A 23,073-nucleotide genomic window follows, 5' to 3' on the forward strand; every position below is an offset into this window, starting at 1 on the left:
GCAGGAGGGCCTTTATATATCTTGTAAATCAATGCCCTTGTGCCGTCCGTTAACCTGACTGGCGGGCGACGCTCAAACCATTCCCTCTCCCCCAAACACCTGCTCATCAAAAACTACCTATCCGATTGTTTCGCTTATTCGCCCTCGTGTGTAGGTACGGAAGACCGGGAGAACTACTGGGAAAGGCGTCCCCAGTCCAAAAAAAAAAGGTTTCTCATTCAGGGCGTGCGACATCTGCCGAGACAGGTATACCGATCAGCCTCTAGGGGCTGCGATCATGTGGTGAGCAAAACCCCGAGTTTCCCACCCAACACGACCATTTCTTAATATGCCTCCTGGTTCGGGACCCTAAGCGGGATCGCCAAGGTCCTGCGACGCGAGGGTCTGCACGCTCTCCGAATTCCGACCTTGTAGTAAGCTGCGTCCTCCTTCTGGCAGCATCAAGCTTTTGCTGTGCCCCTTCGTACCCATTCGGAACGCAACCAAGACTACTACTACTATTCGATCAAGCCGTTTGTGCTGATGGTCAGATGCATCTACTTCACCAACTCAATTGCTTGACCATTTTGATCTAGACATAGCTACCCGGCCACTTGCAACATCAAATCTGGGGTAGTCTGGTAATTTGGAACAACTTGGACTAATGACACTGGATAAACTACATGCTTTGTGCTTCAGTAGAACTTTTACTTCGTTAGACATACCAAAAACGCTGAGAGTCGAAAACAAAAACTGTACTGTTGTTCCTAGCAGTAAATGAAAAAAAAACCACCCAAGATACACACCCACTCAACCAAGCAATCCCGGAGAATCTCCCATCGTAGGCACAGTCTGCACGTCAAAGATGTCGTTCCTCCAGCCATCGCCACTCTGCTCCCTGATGCGGTCTTTAGCCCGCACAGCCTCCTCGTTCCACAACTTGACCAGACTTCCCGGGGCATACACGCCCTTGAACACACCCTTGCCGGGCTCCGTCACACCGACGCGGACGTCCAAATCCGGATCGTCCTCCGGCACCAGCCTGGCCCCGACTGCCTTTACAAACGTCCAAAGGCTGTCCGGATCCGCGACCCGCGTGGCGCGGAGCCGCTCGCGAGCAAACAGGAGCTCACGGTTGGCGGCGAGGAGCGAGTCCGAGATGGCCGTGGCGATCTGCAGCTCCAGCGTCTTCTTCATCAGGGGCAGGACGAAGGGCTTCATGACCCAGGCGCCCAGGGCAAACTTGCTCTTGCGCAGCGTGTAGTCGAGCTGGTGGATGACGACCCGGACGGACCTCAAAGTGAGTATCTTTTCCAGCCTCTCCTTGCCCACCTCCACCTCGATGTGAACATCGATGCCGCGCTCGTCGAGGCTGAAGGACGCGATCCCCTCGTCCGAGAATCGAAGCAGGCCAGAGTGTACGCGGAGCCAGAAGCCGACGTCTTTGGCTGCAATCGACAGCCCGTCGAGCTTGATGGTGACGATGGACTGGACGGCTGATGCTGTGCGGTTCAGGCGGGTTTTGCGAATCTCGAGATCATTCTTGGTCTCGACACGGAGCTTGTAGGGCAAGAAGGAAGACCCGTTGACGGTCCTGCCCGGCTCGAGAATCAAGTTCTCCAGAAGGAGATCCACGTCAGGCGTAGAGACTTCGAGACGCGGGATAGGCACGTACTGTATACCTTGCACGAGCATTGGTACAAAAACATTGATGCAGTCTGTGACGAGATCCGTGTTGACGTATTGGTTCTTGGGCGAGAGAATTTTCAAGACCTTGCCTGCTGTTGTCAAAAGTCGCGAAACGTCGGCATCGCGGAGGATAGACTGGACAGTTGACTGGAGCTGCGCGAGAAGCGCATCTACGTCGTCTCGAAGGGCTGATCTGGTAGCAAGCTGTTTTGACTGGCTGCGAAGCGACTGGAAACGCTCCTCGGCGTGCTCGAAGAATGTCGGGTCCGCGAGCAGCTCCTGCACAGCATTTCCAATCTGGCGGACCAGCTCGTCGAATTCAGGGTCGCTGCGGCCATGCTCATACACCACCTTGAAGCGTTTTTCAAGCTCATCCCATTCCTTGGCCTCGCCAAAGGACCTGATCAGCGACCAGAAATTCCTCAGTGCTTTATCAGTCTCTCTGTTGACGCTGACGTCCTCATCAGCAGCTCGGAGAGTGTCTTCAACGACGTGTGAGTAGACCGTAGCGTAGCGCTTCAGCAGGAGGGACAACGTCGACACGGAATCCGAATAATCGGTGCGCTGGCGGAGGTTCGCCACGGTCCTGCGTAAACGGTTCAACAGGGCATCTTTCTCATCGCTCTGCAGGTGATCAACCAGACTGTGCTGTGCTTCACCGACGACTTCAGTAGCTCCGTTGGCGACCGCTTTGGTCACTGATGCCACCTCGCTCTCTAGGTTCTCTTTGCTAGGCTTGTCATCAGATGCACTATCGTCCGACCCCGACGGCTTGCCATTTGTCTCGTCAAGCTGACTTTCCTTCTTCAAGGCCTGCTGCTCCTCGGCTGAAGGTTCAATCTGCTTGGCGACTTCCTTTGAAACGCTCGAAAGCTTCATCGCCGTGTCGCTAAAGACCTCCTTGCCGATGGTGCCCAGATCAGAAAGAAACATGCGAAAGTCAGAGTTGGTTAACAGCAAGGACCCCACAGTCTTGACACTGCTGTAGGCTATCACCAAGTTAGCCAGAATCCGTCAAGCAACAGAGAACCAAGCAGCAAAAAAAAACATGACTACTCACCAGCAGCTGTGTTGGCCCGCGCCTGTGCCCTACCAGCCCGCTCGACAATGTCCTCCATATCGACAGACATCCTCGCCTGCGATAGGTACCAGATAAAGTCCTGAATCTGGTCATTTGCGTTCTTGTGCTGCAGTAAGTCCATGAGGTGATTGATGGTCTGCTTGGAATAGTGCAGCACGGCACGCCCAGAGTCGCTCAGGTCGTCGTCGTCGGCCGGCGGGTTGAGCAGCTCCGACGCCAACAGTGTGCGGAGGTTGACTATCGCCTGGTCGTTTGATGGCATGTAACCCTTGGACAGGGCACGCAGCATCTGGTAGGTGTGAAGTTTTTGGTGCAGGGCAGCCTGCATCGCCGTCTCGTCGTCATACTCTGGAAGAAGCGGCTGGCGCTCTTCCTCTTCCGAGGGCGCGCAGATGCCGCAGCAGGTGAGAATTTGGATGTCCATGGCTGTGTGGTTCAACTGTGACAGGGCGAAAGGTTGATTATTTCATTTCATGCTATTTTGCGTCGCTCTTTTTTTTTTCTGAATCTTTTCTTTTCTTGGGCGAGTATAGCTTAATTATGGGCATTGTTGTTGCGGACTGCCTGCATACGTCTTACCAGTACGTGACGCGTTGATTTGTTCACGGGCCACGGAACGATGACGTCGTGATTTTTTGAAAGGCGACCTAAAACCGCATAACGCATGCTAGCTGACAAACAAGTTTGCAGTAGGTACGGTACTTAGTTGCCTAGGAGGTAAACACGATATAGAGGTGACTTTTAATGATTGGATAAAACAAGAAAATGACGCAAGAATTTTTGAGCAGTTGAAATTAATAAAAAAAAAAATTTATACAGGAAGAAAAAAACACTTACATTTAGTTTTATAATAGTTTTATCCTTCGTTCTAATTGTCGATGTTGCCGGAACGCAGCTAGACTGGCGCGTTACCGCTAGAACATCGCGGCCTTTCATCGAGCTTTTTTGGACCCCGAAATTTGGTCTCAAAGCGAGCTCGCGATGGAGAAAACATGCCCTAATCTGTTCGATTTTACGACCTATACAAAGCAAAACATCTGCGACAACACGTTAGACGATGCGCAGCTGGTGACACGGTGTCCGCTTGACAAAGGGAGATTCATCGACGCGTCCACCCCCCCCCCCCCCCCCCCCCCCCCCCCCCCCCCCCCCCCCCCCCCCCCCCACCCCCCCCCCCCCCCCCCCGCGTTATTCCGCCGGCCAACTCGACCAGCTTCCAGCAGAACTTCTCATCCAAGTCCTGCTGTACATTGACCTTCCGTCGCTGACTCGTTTCCGCCGCGTCAACCGCCGCGCGATGGCACTCGTCGACTCGATCCCCCAGTACGACGCCATCGTCAAGCATTGCCCTAACATCATCCGCGCCATTCTCAGCATCCAGGCAGACGCATTTGACTGCGATGTACTGTACACAACTCTCAGCACAACCCGATGCTCCACGTGCGAGCGCTTTGGTGATCATCTCTACCTCATTGACTGCCGTAGAGTCTGCTACTTCTGCTTCACCCGGCGGCTGGAATACTTTCCCCTCACAATCGGCCGCGCATCGAGTTTCTTCACTCCCGACGGGACGCAGCAGCGCAGTGCCATCACCAGCCGCCAACGCTTACGTACGGCGAATCCCCCAAGCATCCTGAGCCTGCCCGGGCGGTACTGTACCGCCTGGACCAGTGAAGGGGGCAATTTGGTGCGAAAGCGGCTTCAACTCTTCGACCGGCAGGCAGTGATTCAGGACCTGACGGGTTCTGGTCTTCCAAAGCTAGACAAGACCACTAGGGAACCTCAGCGGTTCATGGCCATCATCACCGCACCGTATCTGTTTGATTCTGGCCGGCAGGCCGACTGGGGATGTTTCTGCCTTGGCTGTAAGGAGGAGAAGGAGGAGAAATCGAAGCATTTCAGGATCAAATACACAAGAGAAGAGGTGTCGGAGCACATTGCGAAGTATGGACCGGTGAGAGAGATGCCAAGAATACCCGGTAGGTTCATGCATGTCACTCAAATCTGACAGGGAGATCAATCTCATCTTCACCCCGTGGGCGGGATTAATCTCGTTAGAATTCTGCACTTAGCCTCCAAGAAAAGCGCCTTTGATGTTATCCCTTATAGTCTAGATACACTCGCCGGCGCTCGCCCAACCCGCAGACAGACCGTCACTAACGTGTCGCCATCACACATCCTCAGCGGTGCATCTCGTCTTTCCCCTCCTTCACCATGTGCTTGCTACACATATGTACAGAGTCGGGCAGGTCCTACTTTGTCACCGGACTACATTTGACGTTTGTGCCCAGACGCGCCGCACACTGCTTGAACTCCTCCGCTTCTTGCACCCGCAGGTATATTTGCGGTAGATCTGGACGCACATAGTGTCTAGAGTGCTGTGTCGCGTGATGTTGTGACTCTGCGGCGTAACAAGCCTCAGGTGCGTCTCGCTAATTGGGCCTGAGTCGAGACGCCAAGGTCAGTATCTACATCCCGAGATCATAAGGGTCCGATGCCGTTCAGTAATGAGGGACTTCAACGCACCTGTGTATTCGGAGACACTGGCACACGGTTTGGGGGTAGTAGGGCCGGTATATGGGGGGTATCGACTGGGTACTCGCTCTTCAAGGTCGCCGTCGCTCACTGGTATGATGCTCCTGCCTGGGAGCGTCTCAATCTCCCTGCTACTTATATATTTCATTTGCTACATATAGATCTCTTATTTTGAGCAGGGAACTGCGCTCAGATAGTGCGCGGCAATAATGTCATGCGGTGGCACTTGATTTCTTGCATCTTCTCCACATATACCGGTCCTGGTGTGGAAGATCAAGACCCTTAGTGGACAACATGCACCTGCTCCCTGGTAGTAGCACCAGATGTGCGCGGCTATGCAAGGCGCACTAGGGCGCGAAGATTACCCAGCGCGGTTAAGGTTACTTGATACAATTCCATTGGCTAGCAGATGTTTGACCCTTGTGCTGGCTCTGGGTCCTTGGGAAGGGAGACCTGCATAGTGCTTACAGCGGCCAACGCACGCACCTCACCTTAGGCGGCACGTAGGACAAGCTGACTGGCTACAACTCCTGGGAGATGCAGGCCCGCCATCAGAAACCAACTTCCACAGCGCGTATACTCACACTTCTCCGTCCCAAAGTCCATTCCGCCAGCTGGAGCACGGCATCGCTGAGCCCCTTAGGCAATTTTATTGTCTCGCGCTCCAGGCCCTCCCAGGCTCTTATCTTCCAGCTCGGCGCACCATCCAGTTCTCAACAGCTCCTGTCCGATCACGCCTTCTCAAGTAGTCATGCTGCGCAGCCGCTATTTGCATCCAGAGCACCTCCTTACCGATCCGCAGCCATCTCCTATCGCCTCAACACCGCTTCTCCGCAATGACTGCCCCTCAAGAAAGGAACACCAACGTCCGGCTTCTCGCATGTCTCATCGACGATGACGACACGAGCGATAGCGACTACCGCTTCCTCGTCGACGGGCAACATGTGAAGTACATATCCACAGCGCCAGGCACGTTTCGCGGGGCCGAGGACGACCGTACTTTCGAGCCCATCCTGCTTGGCGAGCTCCTCCCACCATTTCCAACTGGAGATTGGAACCACGGCTACGTAGCTATGGACCCCGAGACGGGGAAGGCTACCTTCGTCAGGACCGAGACAGTACAACTTGCCGGGGTAAAGAACTGTTGGCATCCCGTGAAGCTAAACGAGCTGGAATTCACGCGACAAAAGCGAGTGAGGCAACGAGTCCACGTCTCAACGCATCCCGAAGTTAAAGGCGGCAAACCCGTGCTCATCAAACTCGCGGTCTGGCCCTGGGAAATCCCCTCCATTGAGATTGAGACGGCCGCCTATCAATGGATCAGTGACAGCGGAGTCGGCCCTAATTTTCTGGGCCATCTCACCGAGGGCAAAGATGGGCGCGTGGTTGGCTTCGTCGCTGAGTGGGTGGAAGGCGCGAGAGCCGCTGGGCCAGCGGACATCGACGACTGCGAGAAGGCTTTGGGCCGGTTGCATGAGCTCGGTATCAAGCTTGGCGATATCAACAAACATAACTTTCTTGTGCGGGATGGGCATGACGTGGTTCTGGTAGACTTTGAGACGGCGAAGCGAGACTGTTCGCCTCTGGAACTCGAGGACGAGATGAGCGCCCTCAAGAGCAGCATTGAAAGCACGAGTTTCCGGGGCGGGGTGGAACCCGCTTATGAATGACAGAACCAGGACATGCAAACCGGCATTAGCTTGGGGGTTAGCGGGAGGTTAGCTGCACCGTCGTATCCATCTACCAATGGGCTACGCACCACAACCCGAACAGCTTTGCCCCTGAGCGTTGGCTGCCACAGAGCCATCATCTTTATGACGGCCGCTACATTAACCACAACAAGACTGCATTCAAGCCCTTCGCGGCAGGCCCTCGGGACTGCACCGGGAAGAACCTGGCCTATTCGGAGATGCGCTCGGTTACCTCTCGGCTGCTTTGGAACTTTGACCTTGCCCTTGTTTTGGGACAGGACGATTAGATAAATAGACAGAAGATGTTCGGGCTGATCGAGAAGGATGGGCTGAGAGTTAAGTTGAAGCCAGTGGTGCGCCCGTAGTTGTCCAGGAGGGGATTCGCTGTCAGTCTGAACTTCCCAAACGATACGTTGGAGGGTAGGGTCAGTTGTGTTTGGCGTTATACCTATCATACCATTTCTTTAGTCTTTTAGTAAGGTAATCTTGGTATAAACCTCAATACAAACTCCTGGTACTAAATGCAAGGCTGTTACGGCTACCATTTCGTCTATGGAGAAAAGGATTTTTACCTGATTAGCAAATCACTGTGTGAAAAGAACCGTGGTGGCCTCTCGACATTGCTTGGATACAGTCACCTGAAAGCTCCAGCTAAGTTAATCTTTCCTAGTGGATTCCAAGAACGGGTGTCAGGGACTGCGAACGACCGTGCATGTGATGTTCCTTATCCCTCTTAAAGACAGTCCACCACTAAGATAACATGGTAAATGGACGACTGAGCAAGTATCTTCGTCACATGATGTTTATCATTCTAGCTTTTAAAGTATCAAACAGCACAGGGGATATAGAAGCTGCCACTTGGTGCTGACTGTCAGTAATCGCCAAGGCTACCTGAAAGTATGTGTGGATGCACCGCAACAGGGAGTGTCCTGGTAGACCAAGTCAACAAAGCTACCAGTTTCTGTTTCAAGTTGGCCGCTCCGCGAGCGGGAAGATATCCCAGGAAAGCCGGGGTCAAATAGGCTGCCCTGAGAGATGGGACGAGATCTGGAACAAGACGGCTGAGGGTAGCCATGTATCGTTAGGTTTGTATAGCTGCTCATTTCAATAGAATATCACATACGACCATACCCACTGGAATATACGGGATCCCGTCCGCTCTCCCCTAGTCAAACCAGTGAGGGCAGTCTTGACTGCGAGAGAGCGATGGGAGCCGTTCGACCTACATCCCCAGCCAATAGATGCCCACCATTTCGCGCCCCGCCCCACCCCTGTCCAGAATCCATGAATAAATGCCCCTGGCCGCCACCGATTCCTCGCCGTCATGAGAACGGTTGCCCGTTTTCTGGCCATGCGCGATCATGGCCATAGGACGCTCGATGTCCTCCAGAGAATGGGAGGGGGACCTGCGTCTCGCCGCCCTTTTTCTGAGGATGGCGAGAGCCCGTCACCCTCTTCTTTTCTCGTTCGCAGCCCATTGCCGATTGTTTTGCTTCCACCAGCCATCAGCCATTAGCAAGCAGTGCAATGGAGATTCAATGCACGGATTTTCCCATCTTAACGACGCGGCCTGTCCAGTCCTTTAAGGACTCGCAACTCGGGGAACGGGTCGCGCAGTTTGCTTCGAAGTATGCCTCGGCTTTGACCTCAAATAAGCCGTTGCGGGAGAAGCCACGCGCGGATTGTGACAAGTATCGCGATTCACAGGAGCAAGTAATGAAACATTGGAGAGGGTAAGCGAGTCTTATTTTCGCCTATTTTGATATAGCAGGCTTTTGCACTACCCAGGTTTGCTTTTGTTCCTACAGTTCAACTTGCTAATTCTAGGATATTCTTTGACGAACAGATTTTTCCATGATGTCGTGCACAAGCTTCAGCCGGACGTTGATCCGGACGAGATCTGGCTTGATCTGTGTCGGGGAGGCCTCCCAGCATGCAAAGCGATGGATTACTGCAAATGGTTCCTCGAAGACTATATTGCCCAATCCGCGCGAGAAGTTTGGTCCGACGAGTCCGACGACATGGATATCGAACGGTCGATAAAAAGGAATCTAAGCGTTTCGGCTATATGGAGAACTTTAGTAACAGCGGTCGATAACACGATCCTTTATCGGAAAAGGCAAACCGTCGACGGCGAAGAGGCGCATCGATGGACCCTCATGTATTCTGATAGCCAGAAGAAGCGGGGATCGGGACCAGTAGCCGATATTTCGAATGTGAGTTCCATATGGGGTTTGAAGTTTGTCATATGCTTCCATTCGCCAGTATTAACGCAGGCCTTGACCAGTGGATAAAAACGGATTTGACTGTTGAGTACGATCTCGTTCAGGAGCAAACATTCAAGAAGGTCGGGGCGACTTCTGTGGATGCCCTCGTCCTATTGAGGGCGCTGTGGGTGAGCGCAGAACACATTCCTTGTAGCCGCCAGGATCGAGTCGACTTCCACAAGGCATTCCTCGTGATGCGCACAGGCGGTTTTCGCCCTGGCTGTGTTGTAAAACTAAAATACAAGCAAGTCGAGGTGGACCTAGTTCGACACCCAGGGTTGCCAGCCAGTACGAAGATGGTTCCTCGCGTAAATATCACGATTTTACAAAACAAAAGGAGACGAAGTCAAGCTGGCAAATCGCAGGACGAGAAGTGGGTAGATCCAGCCCCTTGTTACGTTTTTATCGCTTCTCAAAAATGCTAACTACTTGCACACTATAATTTAGGGTTGAATTCCCAGTGTTTCCTGCAAAAGATCCCTTGGTCTGCCTCTCAACACTGTTAATTACACAGGCAATTTACGACCAAGCTTTTGCCACCTCAACGACTTCCCTCGATGACCTAACACGACCCAGGAACGATCATTACGTCAAAATGCGCTGGAAGAAGGAGATGCTGGATCGGGAAATAATTCAGATAGATTATGCCACCTTTCTCAGGGGGTTTCACCGTTTGGTTCTTGTGGCTGGTGCTCGCGAAAAAATAAGGCCGTATGCATTGCGAGTCGGTGCAGGCGCCGACCTCGACAGTAAGTGCTACTCCATCCGGGTCTGGATTTGGATCGCTGTACGAACCAATGCTGACTGAAATTTTAGAGGCTCTCACCTCTGCCCAGCGAAACTATGTGCTATCAAACTCTACCTCGATATTCGAAAAAAACTATCAGCCAAGGGCCGTAAGCTTTGACCTGATGAAGATCACATTCGGGGACCATGCTGGAGGTGACGAGACCGAGGAACTGTTGAAGCTTACGCACAACATGTCCTTCACGTGGAACAAAAATGCACCGATATACCCTACCCAGGAAGATGTCGCTTCCTTCGAACAGAAGCCCCGCATACGCGCTTACCGTGCCGAGTATGCCAGGCTCAAAGTTGATCCCTCGCCAGAGGCCCAAAAGCAGGCAAACCGTGTGCAGTCGCGTATAAGCAAATCGATAGACATATTGTGCAAGCTGAGAGTAGCGCGGAGGAGAAAGGAATTCTGGGAGGATTCAGACGGACGCAACGCAGATGGAAAAAGAACAGACGATATGCCAAATCAACACATCAACCCGCGGAAAGCACGGCATCAAGATTCAATGACAGCCGCCACGCAGATTGGACAAATACTGTGCCAAGATGAAGTCGGATCCACAGAGTTCAGCAATTCGCTGCTCAACTTTCTCCGCTGTGAAGACGATAGCATTGCGACACTTTGTGAGGGGCTCGAGTCACCACAGGCACCAATGCCTACCTGTCTCCTATGCAAAACCACTTTTACAGACAGGAGAAACATGATACGACACAACGTCAACAAGCATCAAGCTCAATTTGAGAAGCCCTTCGACTGTCCCAGCTGCAAAAATCCTTTTACCATCCAAGGTGCTGACGACTGGTATCAGCATGTCTTTTATTTTCACGGCAAGCAGAACGCTGCAAGATGGCCTCTTGTGAAGAAAGAAGCCGACACGGCCTCGACGCTACTCACATGTGACCGACTAGCTGGTTCAAAACATATCTGTTGCTTATGTGGCCATGATTACAACTCGAAGAAGAATTTGACACGGCACAATTTGGAAACGCACCATCGGGAAGGACGGTTTGACGAACTTTTCGACTGTCCTGCATGCAGCATTATCAACAATGAAAAAAGGGAAATAAAGAATGCCGCAGAGTGGAGCAGCCACGTCGCAAGGGTTCACGGCGAGCACAACGCCCCGGCGCTGCCAAAAACCAATATTAGCTTCAAACGGAACCGGGATGGGGGCAAAAAGAGTGACAACAAACCAGAGTTAGAGGGGAAAGGTGCGAACCACGACGTACAAACGGTGGTCCCTAAAAAGAAAAGGCGACCCGATAAGGGCCAATTGGAAATATACAAAGGCAAAAAGGCCTTGTGCCTTCTTTGCGGATGGATAACGGCTCCTGGACGGTTCTTCTCCACGCATCTTGGCAAAAAGCACGGAAAGCAGTTTGAGTCACCATTTTCTTGCCCAAGATGTTTGGAGTCGGGTCGCGAAGTGCGCATTTCTTGCCGGTTTGGTTGGACGTGTCACGTGTCCAAGGAGCACGGTGGGGACAACGGCGCTATGCTTGTTGATGCTGGTGAAAGCAACAACGGAGTCGGCCGCTGTGTGAAGTCGGATGTTGAGATGCCCAAACAGGTTGAGGCTGTCTCGGGTGGCAAGGGAGCTTTGATTGAGCCAGGCATCCCGGATACCTTTATTGATGCCATTCTTTGATACATTTGGCCTGCCATCACACAATTTTTAAATCAGCTTTGAATGGTTTAGGGCCGTTTTTTCAAACTACTTACATGTACGGGCCCAATTTTGGTCTGATTGCGAACCATTCCTCACATTCAACGTACAAGCAACTTTACATCTTGCTCCAGATATTTTTATTGCAACTATTTTAACAGAAGGTTATCACCCATGGTTACCACTTTCCTCCCATTTGCTACACCCATGCAAAAGTACTTAAATTGGCATGGGAGCCCGCCATGCGCAGTCCAAGGATTATTCTACTCACGCAATGATATGAGCCCTCCGATAATGGCAAATGAATGCTACAGATTGGCGTGCCGGATTTACTGCCAGCCGTGGCCAACACCACCTTACGTGATACAGGACAGGGCTCGGTTTTAGGTACTCGCACGCGTTTGGCACTTCGTGCCTTCTTCACCTCCTTTTTGCCTTAGCTTAGATATTCGAACAGAATCACCCTATATTGTAGCCTTATCTCTTTGGATGCGCCATTCGTGAAAATGACCGCGTAGTTACAAGAATTTTACCGAATTGACATTAGGAGGAGGTAATGGTGGATACCAGAGCGCTCGTAAATTGGATGCTCTGCCTCATCATCTCCCGATAAAATGATTGGGTAACTTGAATGCAGCTGCATAATCCGAAATGACCTGCGTTAAGGATTTTGGTGTCGGTGGCATTGGGGCTTCGCTTGAGCCATGCATCACGGGTACTGTCATAAATCCGTTTCTTGGGGATGTCTAAGTAATACGGCGCGCCGTTGATTCTACTATCAGAACCTAATTTCATGTGCAAGGTGTTCATCACATGCCCAATAAATTAATATATCCAATTCTCGAACGTTGTTGCTATCAGTGATCCCCCGCCACGCCCTTACAATAACTGCATGCTGCATCCTCAACTCATTACCGTTGCTGTGTGGGGGTAAAGCTCTCGCCCTGAAGCTGCTTTTGTCATGGGTGACATTGCAAACCCAACAGCGAGTGTGCACCACTGAAGGACGGTGGAATCCAGTTTAGGCATGCAGGCACAGGCGGCTGCCCATACAGTTTTTGTACTGTGCGTTGTGAGCTATCGCGGGGACCTCAAACAGTAAATAACGCCAGCCAGCCTGTAGTAGGTTACAAACAAACGATGGGGCATACCCAACGGTCACCAATCGAATAGGACCGCCCGGGTGAGCAGAGGGTGAGCAGCCTGAGCAGAGGGTGAGCAGCCTGAGCAGAGGGTGAGCAGCCTGAGCAGAGGGTGAGCAGCCTGAGTGGGGGAGCAGACGGGCAAAGGGCGCGCAGGCATAGTAGGAGGCCCCGATCCTGGTTCCAGGTCACGAAACGTAGATGGTTGCGGTCAAGCCAAACTTCGGGCGGGCTCCATGTTCACGACCTCTACGTAAGTGTTTGTGAATTCATGCCCGAAATGCTTGCGTCTGGAGGGTGGCCGTCATTTGTGACCTGGTGAGGGGAAGTGGTGCCATTTCGAGAGCAGTAGGTGTGTCTGGCCGACGTCGCCATTGGACTGGAATTCTAGACTACCACCCTCCAAATGCGCCTGACAGACTCTTATGCCAACACCACACTCCCGCATGGATGCAGCAAAACACGAGCAATTAATTTTTAACCTCTCCACGGCGCTGTGGAATGATATTAGTTTTTTTATTTGTTGAAACTCGTGGGGAATCTTGATTGGAGACACAGATAGTGGGGAGCATAATCTTTCTCCATTCATTGCCGCCAATAGCCTTGACTGCTGTTGCACACACAACACATATCCGGATGGCCGCATCCCGCCTAAATAGGCAGATTACAGGAACTGTGTTGGCATCATGAAGTTGCAACAGAAACTACCCAATCGTTCTATCTTATAGCCCCATTCAGCGTCGATCTCGCTTGATTTAGCAAGCCAACTCCATCTTATCTAAATGCTGGCGTGCTTGCCTCATCGCCAACATGCATCTTTGGGGCTGGCGTGTCCAACTTGAATGACCAATGGACTGCTTTAGCCCCGGTCGTAGATGTTGATTCTCTATCTTCGTTTTTTTCGAAGCCAAGTGTCGAAGAGCAGCAAGGTTTCCTATATAAGGGACTGACCTGTCATACACTAAGGCGCAGCTTTTAAGGGACAAAATTCTGCGGGCATATAAACCTCAAATTTGAGAATACACTCAGTTTACTCCGGTACATATATTACTGTATTATTGTCGAAGATATTAGTTCACTTGCCGTCGTCATGAGTTCACCAGCTGTCCCGGCAAATCTCACTCATTATCATCAGCCCGAAACTCTTCTACAGCAGCTTATTTCCTCTATTAACAAAATTTCCCAGGATGAGAGCTTTCAGCAGCTACAGATCATCCTCAAAGACCATGGGATTGTTCAAGAGAAGCTCCGCGCCACAGACACTGCGTATAGAAAAAATTTGGAGGAGCTGGCTAAACTGACTGCGGAACAAAAAGCCGAAAAGGAACGATTGACGAAGAAGATTTTGGAGCAGAACGCGGAGACCAACAAGGCCTTGGAGGACAAAATGACAGTCCATAGAAAATTTGAGGCACAGAAAACCATAAACGCGGACTTGGAATCAACGATTAAATCACTCGAGCAGGAGCTAAGCCGAGTGGTTGCACACAGCAAGAAGCATGAAGAATCCGTTGACAAACACAAGACCATCCTTGAGAAGCAAAAGGAGCAGATAGCAGCCGCAAAAAAAGAAGTCGCTACAGCAACGAACAAGTTGAAGATGGCTAGCGACCAACTGGTCGTAAAGTCCGACGCCCTGAAAGAAACGAAAAGAAAACTAGAGTTGTTTCAATCCTACACGGTGAAACTAACGCCACTTGAACGTGAACGAGGTTATATGTAGGTTTTGTTCAGAATCTGTTAAATATTAAATGACCGAATTCTAACGCTTTTGAACCAGCCCTGAGATGCTTGCCTCTCTGTTTAAAGATGCATCGACACTGTTCGAGGAGTTTCTGGGCATTGACTTTGACATAGACTGCCTACAGGAGTTGAGATCCTGGGAACGCGTTAGGGATCATGCAGCCACACAACATTCGTTCCCACTCCCGGCCTCAAATTCGGCCCCTGCAAAGAAAATGAGGGTCAATATGGGCTTGTCCATCTATTCCAGGGCACTGGCTAAACATGTCTTTCGGTCAAACTACCTCTTCCCTGATGCTGAGGAAGTATTAGAAGCTTTGCATGCGAAAGACACCCTCCAAGGCACGCTTGTTCGGGCTGTGCTACTTCAAGTGTTGCCCGGTATGCAAAAGAAGCGTCAAGGTACTTTTGCCAAAATTGTCGTCGATGAAGTGTGCGAGGTTGTGACTGGCTTGATGTCGGGCGACCTCCAAAAGAAGTTCAGAGGGCGCCTTGAGCAACTTACAATCACGCTGTGCGGCAATTGGGAGGCTGTACAAAGGGTTCACGAAAGAATTCGGCCTTCCTTTGCCTTATCGGAAGATGATTGGAAGATATTACCGGTTTGGTCAGATTCAGCTCCAATACCGAATAGTGCCCCACGGCGATCCAGAGAGGATAAGGATGGTCAGTCAGGACAACAGGACCCAAATCTGTCGACCATTTCAACGGACGATATAGCCAGGGTTGTGTGGCCAGCTTTCCTTGCTACCGACGAAGAAGGCACATCGGAACTAATCTCTTTCGGGTATGTGATATCACGTGACGACGTCCAGAGGGCCGCGAATGAGGACATGCCGAAAAGGGCCATGCGGAAAGCAAAACGCGACGGCGACCCCGGAGGAGAGAGAAGGCGACGAGATTCAGCTGTTTTTGTTTCCCATGGACCTTCCGATTTGCCAAAAATCGTATAGGCTTCGCAGTTGGCCAGAGACAGGACAAGGTTGATGGGGGTCGGTCAATAGCGGCAAAACTGAATTGTATTTCGTTCTTTGTAATGATCCTCTTCCTACTCCAGATTGATATTTAACACACTTTCGACGTCCGAAGTTGGAGCAAGTGAAAGTAGTTGATCGATTTGTAAAATCAGCAGGCGAAACTATAAGAATTGAAACTATCACAGGATGTCTTGCCGTGGTCTGGCGTGCTTTCTTCGTGCGAAAAGTACCAAACATAACGATCGACTAGAGTGATGTATCAAAAAAGCTGACACTAGCCAATCCAACAGAGTGAATGTCCGCAACCGATTAACTGCCTTTAACGGATGTGCCTTTGAGCACATCAAATGCGGCCCTGAAGCTCGCGATGTCCTGTGCGAGCCTCTCCCTCTCTATCCTCACAAGGCTACTTTCACCAGCGATCTGCTCCAATTGAGCCTCTCCTAGACCATGCACGAACTTGGAGTTGAAAACGTTCAACGGACCGCTTTCAGCGTAAAGCAAATCGTGGTGTACGACGTGTAAGGGTATGTTGTCAATAAAGCGCTTCATGGAAACCTTGTAGTAGCTTTCGAGGACGTCGTGAATATATTCCTGCATATTTTCGGCATTGCTCTGATTGTAAGTTGCTATGCTTTGGAGTTGGTCCTCGGTAAGCGTGTGGGTGATCTTTTCCGAATGCCATTCTCCCAAACTTTCGGATGCCACGCCGGCGACTTTTCTGATATTGGAAACAAGTCGGCTTCCTTGGTTCTTTGATAGGTTGTCGTTGAAGTAATCGTTCAACGTCCATGGGGGGGCACCCACGCTCCATTTTCAGCAGGAGCTTTGCGTGCTCTTCAGCACTAGCAAAGGAAATACCAACGTGATCACGAATGAAGATTTCACACAGCTCTTCTTCGACTTGGGAGTCCGGGCAGATTGCCTTGATAGCATCTTTGAGAAAGCTTTCAACCAGACGGCTGGCAATCCAAATATACATTTTCGTGAGTGCTTGCCAATTTTTGGACTGCTCCATGAATACAGTTGCAAGTAGCGATCCGTTGAACTGGCCAGGTGAGCAGTGTTAGCTTAGTGCCGACTATTTGTAGGATAGCAACAGGTAGGTGTTGGCTTGCCGTGCCTAGTTCAGAACTCCGGCTGTTGGTGTAAACTTTGCGGATATACTCCATGATGCTTTCGTCACTCTCGAACGAGTTTTCCACTGCACCGAAGGCGCTATTTAGAGGATTGCAGTCGTTTGATGCAGAGAGTTCATTGACGATCGGAAACACCTTTGATAATTCGATAGAAGGATTAATTGGATTGTTGCTTTCAGACGTGAGACGCCCAGGCTCATCGACCAAGACTTTCTTCCCCTTTTTCTTTGGCAATACAATCGGCCCAGAATTCTTCCTATTGGTGAATGCTCGAGTGTGGCCGTATGCACATATCCCAGCTGAAAACTGCTCGTCGAGCTCCACAATGCGAGTGATGAGCCTGTGAGACTCCTTGCTAAAAAATTCGACATGCTGTGTGTAGTTGCCATTCAGTGCGTCACGAGTGATGGACTGAAATTGGTCGCACAAGCTACCTAGATAGGCTCGCTGTGATTTGGAGTCAGATCTCGGGGGCCCCATGGCACGCTCCTTATCTGACAGCGTCCGCAGCTCTTCTTCGACTTCGGACCTAAGCTTTTTAAATTCGCTTTTGACCAGATCGGCCAGAAGGGCGCGAACTTGGGCTTTGAGCGCTTCGGTTCCCGTCTTGCCGGTCCGCTTCAAGTCCGACCATGGCTCCGCAGAGAAGAAAGCTGTTTCTTTTCTTTGGCCTTCCTCCAATGTCATGCCAGCGTCGTCTGGACCACGGTTTTTGACGATGTAGTAGCCCAATGTCAATTCACCTCTTTTACCTTTAACGTGGTCAATTGCAATCTGCTTTATGGTAGTTTCGATCGCAAGGTCTGGCTTGGTCAAGACGGCCATGGTCCCCTTCATGTTAGGGTCGAACTTCTTGGCTAGCCTCAAGATCTCCTGGGTTGCTGGGTCGATGTTGGCTGGAACTATGGCGAGGATACTGGCATGTCACGTCGTTTCAGTCTGTATTAGCGAGCGCATGACTGGATTGCAAGAAGACATGTGGCTGGTGACATACATGGTTCTAAAATCTTTCATATAGGTCATTACCATGTTTCTAACCAGGACAATGTCGCTTTCAGTAGTTAGGCCTGGCCCGAATGCTGGGTAGTCAGAATAATCTCGCTCGGGCTTAGGTTTTTGGGACGGATGACTACGACGGGTAGACCCACCAAGCGTTTCTGTGCGGAATATGCCAGGCACGTCGATTACGGTAAAGTGCTCTTGCTATGCCCCATTAGCATGTGGTACCTGCATAACAGTTGCGCAACAGTGATGGAAAACTTACTTTGGGACTGGAGATTTCGACCTTCAGCAGATGTTGGCTGAAAGCATTCCCAGGATCGAGCTCGCCCGGACCACGCCGACCTGAGCTAATACCAAGCTCTTGATTGACGTCTCTGAAAACTTCGCCGAGCTTAACGTTATCCATCTCCACCGATGTGTTCCAAGTGCGAGAAAAGCGCTTAAGCCTGGCAACCTCATCCTGGTTTGCATCCTCGTGGGGGACGATGGTCACAGTGACGGATTCAAAATCTTCACGGCGGCAGGTAATTTGAGTTGCGTAGCGAGTGCACAACTCTGCATCCCGTGGGAATGCGAAGCCAGTGATGCCCTCAAGGACAGAGCTTTTGCCGGAGCTTTGGTCACCGACGACGACAAGCTATGTACGAGCCAAGACTATCGTCAGAAATCATGAAAACAGCAGCGAATGTGTATGGTACAATTAGGCGGAATAGGAGTTATACCTGTGGAAGGGAAATCCGGCTGCCGATGAGTTCGCGCAGTTTATCGACTTTGTCCAATGTGGCCGAATTCCCACGCTCGCCGAATCCGCCATTAACGCCATTGAAAAAGCCAGAATTCATATCGCGCAAAGGAGTAAAATATAGCTGCTCAGGCTGGATATTGGAAAAGCTATGGTCTTCCAGGCTTTGAAGGGATAGGGCTCGAGATAATGGGCTGAGACAAAAAGCTGAAAGTAATATGACAAAAGAAAATGAGAGAAAATTGCCCAGATTTACAAGTTTAGCGGAAGCTGATCTCAGTAAAGACCATGTCGATAGGCCCTGCTGAAACAGTGCCTTGCTGCTCTATAGTGAAGGCAATCTAATCAGAAAGTGTCTAAGAGGTGTCCGCATGCGCCGAATTCCTGTAAGCTTTCCAGCAAAATCATCCCACGGAATCCATTTCTTCTTCTCGGGTAACTTTCCAGATATCAAAGCTGATTTGTTGGATGATTTACTCTGAAGGCCAATGCAGATGGGCCACGCAGCTGCTTATCTCAATCACGCAGACAGCAACCAATCCTCGCGTTCAGCTACAACATGGTGAGTCATCGATCCGTGTATCTATGCCCTTTTGGTAATATTCAGTGTTATCAAGGCTCTTCGTTGGCGGGTACCGGTCCCAGCGCAAAAGGACGATTTCGTGTTTTAATAAGATCTATGACTCTGGCATCATCCCATGGCATTTCCCGGAGTCAACAGTCAACCACAGCAACTGTCAATTTCTTGTGGATTCATTGTTCCCAAATAGCTTTGTTAGCTGACTATCGATATGCAAGGTCGTCTGTGTACCCGTCCAAGGCCAATATCTTCATCAAGGGGTTGTCAAACTACTTTGCTAAATTTCTCAATAGTTGTAACTACGAAGCGCGGACAAAGGCATGTTCTGTAGTCCGGAATTATGCAATATCGTGCTGCCAGGTAGCCTATATGAGAATCCTGCACAAGAGGAGGCAAACTTCGTGTATCAGTTACTTAAGATTATTAATGCTGATCTTTTCCAAGCCGGCAATAGTAAAACAGTGGCTGAATGTTCACAATCAGCTCGTGTAACTCCTATGCAAACCTGGCCGCTTACCATGCGAGCCCCAGCCTTTAAGTGCAGTCCGTCACGTCGTACATCTCATCACCAATTGTAACCATATCTACTTATCTTAATCCCGCAATTGTGCTTATGTAGTCGGCCAGGATAATAAACAAGACGAAGGAGTGACAAATGCTTGGTAGTGGACAACGTAAGTATTTGTTTAACGGAGGACATATATTTATTTTCCCATATGCACCGCTTGTTAAATTTCCTGGCTGGAATGTTATTGATGTACCCTGTACAATAAGCTTTTCTACTGGTTACCAAGGGAGCCACGCGCATCCTGGATGTCTTCTTTATTTTTCTGGCTGTGACCGTATACGCAGTTCAGGAGCAATCACGTCACTATCACCTCACATTAGCGGTGGCTGCACTGCGGGAGGCCTCCCGTATACAACCTTGATTGGAGACAAAAAAGGCATTGCAGATTCCTATCCCTCTGCATGTCTAACTTCAGAGGCCTCAAGAAATTCCCAATAGTGCTCAGATATAGCGTTGGCGCAAAAAATGGCTGCATTCCACTGGGCTTTCCGGTCGAAAAAATATTCCACGAGCTAGTGTTACAACTGACCAGCACTAAAACACGGTTTGAAGAAAAAGAGCCCGAAAGGCTTCCCCAAATGAATACTCCCAGGTCGGAGCATTGCCCAAATCCTGCAGATCCGCGGATCTAACCCATGTCGTCCTGCAACCTCATCGACCTTGCCAGTCTTCCTAGGGTTGACAACCTCCCTAACATCTTTTAATTTTGAACGCATTGGAAATTTCTCAATCCACGTTACTAGAGCCTTGTTGGGACCTGTCCGTTAAAGTCAGGGCCAGAAAAGCCATCTTCTCTTAACCCGGTCAAGGCGGTGGGTGACACCAGTGTTGGTTTGGTAAACTGAGTGACCTCATCCCTGTGTCACTGTCCAAATTGCGGCACTAGCCAATACCAAGTTGTGGCAGCCAAGCCCAGGTGTAGTGAGGCATTTCAAGATACCTGTCGAGGGCGACAAACATAATCGCAAACATCTATGGGAAATTCCATCTGCCATCATTGCTTTGGCCCATCTAGCTGGATCACTTCATAAGTCCCTTTCGGTTGTCAAAGTTTTACGTGCTTATCTTGTTCTCGTTTTGATTTCTTCTTTTCGCCATCCCTTTTCCACTACTTAAAATCCCTATTCGACCTAGTTGTATACCTATCATTTTTCCACACCACTTTGATCCCTTTGGAGATCATGGCGTTCAATATTTACATCCTCCCTCACATGTCTGAAACAGTCCTTGGGGATGATGCCTTCGCTCGACCATCGAGCAAGCCCTTCGTCCATACGTCTGCGAGTTTGAATATGTGTATATGTAACCCGATTTCCATTCCATGTAGCCTGGTAGATTGACTCCTGTCATCGCATCCTCCAAATTCGTTTTCCTCGCGATCTTTCAGAGCAATGCATATGTGCGGACTCTTTTTGGCGTGTTTCGGGAAAAAGAAGCCGCGAGGCCAGTTTATCGTTGGTTTGCCTGTTCTCGTCGTTCCAATGCACTTTGATCCCTCCTATTCATGTCTACTAACGAAAGCACAGTCTGCCCCGGTCGACGCCCACAAACCGCAATTTCCCATCCCAGGCTTAAGCGAGGACCAGTTAGTTACCCCCATTCCTCAATATTATTACAGTGTTGACGAAGCATCACCTGCCTTATATATAGCTTGCGTTCGCTTCGAGATGTCGCCCACAAACGTCACCTCGCCACTCAGCATTTGCGATTGGAAATAGCAAGGGTGGCGAAGCAGCCTTTGGAGGGTCAGAAATAGCTTGGATTTACACTTGATGGTTTTCAACCTTTCTTGGATTTGGTATCAGTTCGGCGGGTTGCTGAGCGACGCGTTCTGCCTCGGCTTTAGTTATTCAGGCATTAGCAGTCAGTGTCCACGTGTTAGGGGTTAAGGCACGGCTGTTAGGTGGTTAGACCGGACTTCGCGGCTGCACGGCTTCGTTTGACCGTAAATTCTAGGGTTTGGTGTTAGCGTTCGGGGACTCGGGTTACTTATTCGGAATATGAACCAAAAAAATGTCGCAATACGTAGATTTGAGATATTGGCACTAGATGGGTTGAAATTGGGTGCTGAGCATTGAACAATGGTTGACTCGAGAACGTAAACCTATAAATATTCGTACTTTTAACTTTTATCAAGCTATAAAGGTATTGTCCGTTCAATAGAAAGAGCTGTATCAAAGTTGCACATGATGAATTCTGTGCTGTAATGTGCTTGAAACTACTATCATAATTCTAGATATGGAGAACACGATGTCCCACCATCGCAGACACCAAACTCGAGACCAGGCTCCTGAAGAGGCACAAGGCCCGGATCGCTACTTCGATCCAGCGCAGCATAATGGGAGATGGCGTGTCGGACTTCCCTTCCAAATCAGCTGAAGGCCAAATTTTGGAATCCAGAGATGAGATCATCGCGTTTTCCCTGCCGACAATGGCCTTGAATACATCCTTCGCAAAGTTTGTCCATATGTGGGGGACTACTTTTGGCTTGATAGAGTGGTGTTTCCTGCCGAACACCTGCCCATTTTTTGAGTCGATAAGATACTCTCTCGACATAGCGGGCTTCGTCGAGCTTCATGATCCCGAGGCTGTTGCATTTTTTGCAATGCTGGTTGTAGACGATGGCATTGTACCGATTATCATCAAATGCCATTATTCGAATCGCCACTAGGCCACTACCCCAGACTTTGGAGCATGCCCGATTGGAACATCTGAACTCGCCAGATACATTTGTGTCGTAATCATTGGTACATGGTCCGTCCTGCTGTGCGTTGTTTTCCCAAGCTGGACATATGTCCTTGCCGACTGCATCGACGATTTGAGGATGAAGCAACGGAAACATCAGTGACGTTGTGACTCTTTTCTGTTGTCGGCGACCGGTTCTTTTCTTCATTTTTGGTAAATAACTGACGGGTACTGAGGCAATTGATACCTGAGCAAAAGATTGATATTAAGCGATCTGATCAAGATGAAAGCGGAGATACCCGCAGGCAGCAATATCTCCAGATAACCGTCTTTGTAGTCAAGGAAGCGGTGGAACGGCTTGGAGTTTTGGGAAAGAAATGCAAATATCAAATTGAGTTTGGAGGGATGCATTTCCATTTGTATTAGACCCTAAATGTTGTGATTTTCAGCTAATTTGGTTCGCAGCGAATTGGTTAACATGTATTTGTAAGTGATATAGGTTTGTAAATTATGAAAGTTACAACTTGCAGCATGCAAGCATGGTTGTACAATCTCGTCATCGATTTAATATACAGCAAATCCTCTGCGAATAAAAGACTGGGAAGAGCAAGTGGTGCAACGTGTACAGTCCATTGATCCAAAGTAAACCGGACATTGTGCAAGCCACTGCATGCATCGCGGGTTCGTACTATGCGTCGATTCCTTGTCGATTTGCTATTCGTCCAAATGCTTACAATGCGTGTGAGTTTGCTGCAGCAAAAGAGATTGTTGTCACATCACAAACATGTAAT

The 23,073-nt window shown here is 50.0% G+C and overlaps 6 protein-coding genes across 6 annotated transcripts; 4 read left to right on the forward strand and 2 right to left on the reverse strand.

The window, feature by feature from the left end:
* Window positions 1–617: 617 nt before the first annotated feature.
* On the reverse strand, window positions 618–3,262 carry PgNI_09049 (uncharacterized protein). Its single transcript, XM_031129039.1, has 2 exons — window positions 2,729–3,262; window positions 618–2,657 (listed from the first exon to the last, which is right to left on the reverse strand). The coding sequence occupies exons 1-2, from the start codon at window positions 3,171–3,173 to the stop codon at window positions 790–792; spliced, it is 2,313 nt and encodes a 770-aa protein (XP_030979376.1). The 5' UTR covers window positions 3,174–3,262; the 3' UTR covers window positions 618–789.
* A 784-nt stretch (window positions 3,263–4,046) lies between these two features.
* On the forward strand, window positions 4,047–4,757 carry PgNI_09050 (uncharacterized protein; the record flags this gene model as incomplete). Its single annotated transcript, XM_031129040.1, has 1 exon — window positions 4,047–4,757. One exon carries the CDS (start codon window positions 4,047–4,049, stop codon window positions 4,755–4,757), a length of 711 nt encoding a protein of 236 aa, XP_030978559.1.
* A 1,363-nt stretch (window positions 4,758–6,120) lies between these two features.
* Window positions 6,121–6,954, forward strand: PgNI_09051 (uncharacterized protein; the record flags this gene model as incomplete). Its single annotated transcript, XM_031129041.1, has 1 exon — window positions 6,121–6,954. The coding sequence occupies one exon, from the start codon at window positions 6,121–6,123 to the stop codon at window positions 6,952–6,954; it is 834 nt and encodes a 277-aa protein (XP_030978400.1).
* A 144-nt stretch (window positions 6,955–7,098) lies between these two features.
* Window positions 7,099–7,266, forward strand: PgNI_09052 (uncharacterized protein; the record flags this gene model as incomplete). Its single annotated transcript, XM_031129042.1, has 1 exon — window positions 7,099–7,266. The coding sequence occupies one exon, from the start codon at window positions 7,099–7,101 to the stop codon at window positions 7,264–7,266; it is 168 nt and encodes a 55-aa protein (XP_030978558.1).
* Window positions 7,267–8,315: 1,049 nt separating this feature from the next.
* PgNI_09053 (uncharacterized protein) lies at window positions 8,316–11,988 on the forward strand. Its single transcript, XM_031129043.1, has 5 exons — window positions 8,316–8,708; window positions 8,822–9,191; window positions 9,263–9,615; window positions 9,690–9,991; window positions 10,059–11,988. Exons 1-5 carry the CDS (start codon window positions 8,503–8,505, stop codon window positions 11,684–11,686), a joined length of 2,859 nt encoding a protein of 952 aa, XP_030978557.1. The 5' UTR covers window positions 8,316–8,502; the 3' UTR covers window positions 11,687–11,988.
* Window positions 11,989–21,968: 9,980 nt separating this feature from the next.
* On the reverse strand, window positions 21,969–22,439 carry PgNI_09054 (uncharacterized protein; the record flags this gene model as incomplete). Its single annotated transcript, XM_031129044.1, has 1 exon — window positions 21,969–22,439. The coding sequence occupies one exon, from the start codon at window positions 22,437–22,439 to the stop codon at window positions 21,969–21,971; it is 471 nt and encodes a 156-aa protein (XP_030978563.1).
* Window positions 22,440–23,073: the final 634 nt, after the last annotated feature.

Source organism: Pyricularia grisea (genome assembly GCF_004355905.1).
Source record: "Pyricularia grisea strain NI907 chromosome V map unlocalized Pyricularia_grisea_NI907_Scaffold_6, whole genome shotgun sequence".
In the NCBI taxonomy this organism is placed as follows: Eukaryota; Fungi; Ascomycota; class Sordariomycetes; order Magnaporthales; family Pyriculariaceae; genus Pyricularia; species Pyricularia grisea.

What these genes read in the sequence shown, in the direction of transcription:
- PgNI_09049 (XM_031129039.1), bottom strand. Translation starts at nt 3,173, where the DNA reads ATGGACATCCAAATTCTCACCTGCTGCGGCATCTGCGCGCCCTCGGAA. An exon ending in GCGGGCCAACACAGCTGCTG is followed by an intron (nt 2,658 to 2,728) that starts GTGAGTAGTCAT and finishes ACTTGGTGATAG; the next exon opens with CCTACAGCAGTGTCAAGACT.
- PgNI_09053 (XM_031129043.1), top strand. Translation starts at nt 8,503, where the DNA reads ATGGAGATTCAATGCACGGATTTTCCCATCTTAACGACGCGGCCTGTC. An exon ending in GTAATGAAACATTGGAGAGG is followed by an intron (nt 8,709 to 8,821) that starts GTAAGCGAGTCT and finishes TTTGACGAACAG; the next exon opens with ATTTTTCCATGATGTCGTGC. An exon ending in GGCAAATCGCAGGACGAGAA is followed by an intron (nt 9,616 to 9,689) that starts GTGGGTAGATCC and finishes ACTATAATTTAG; the next exon opens with GGTTGAATTCCCAGTGTTTC.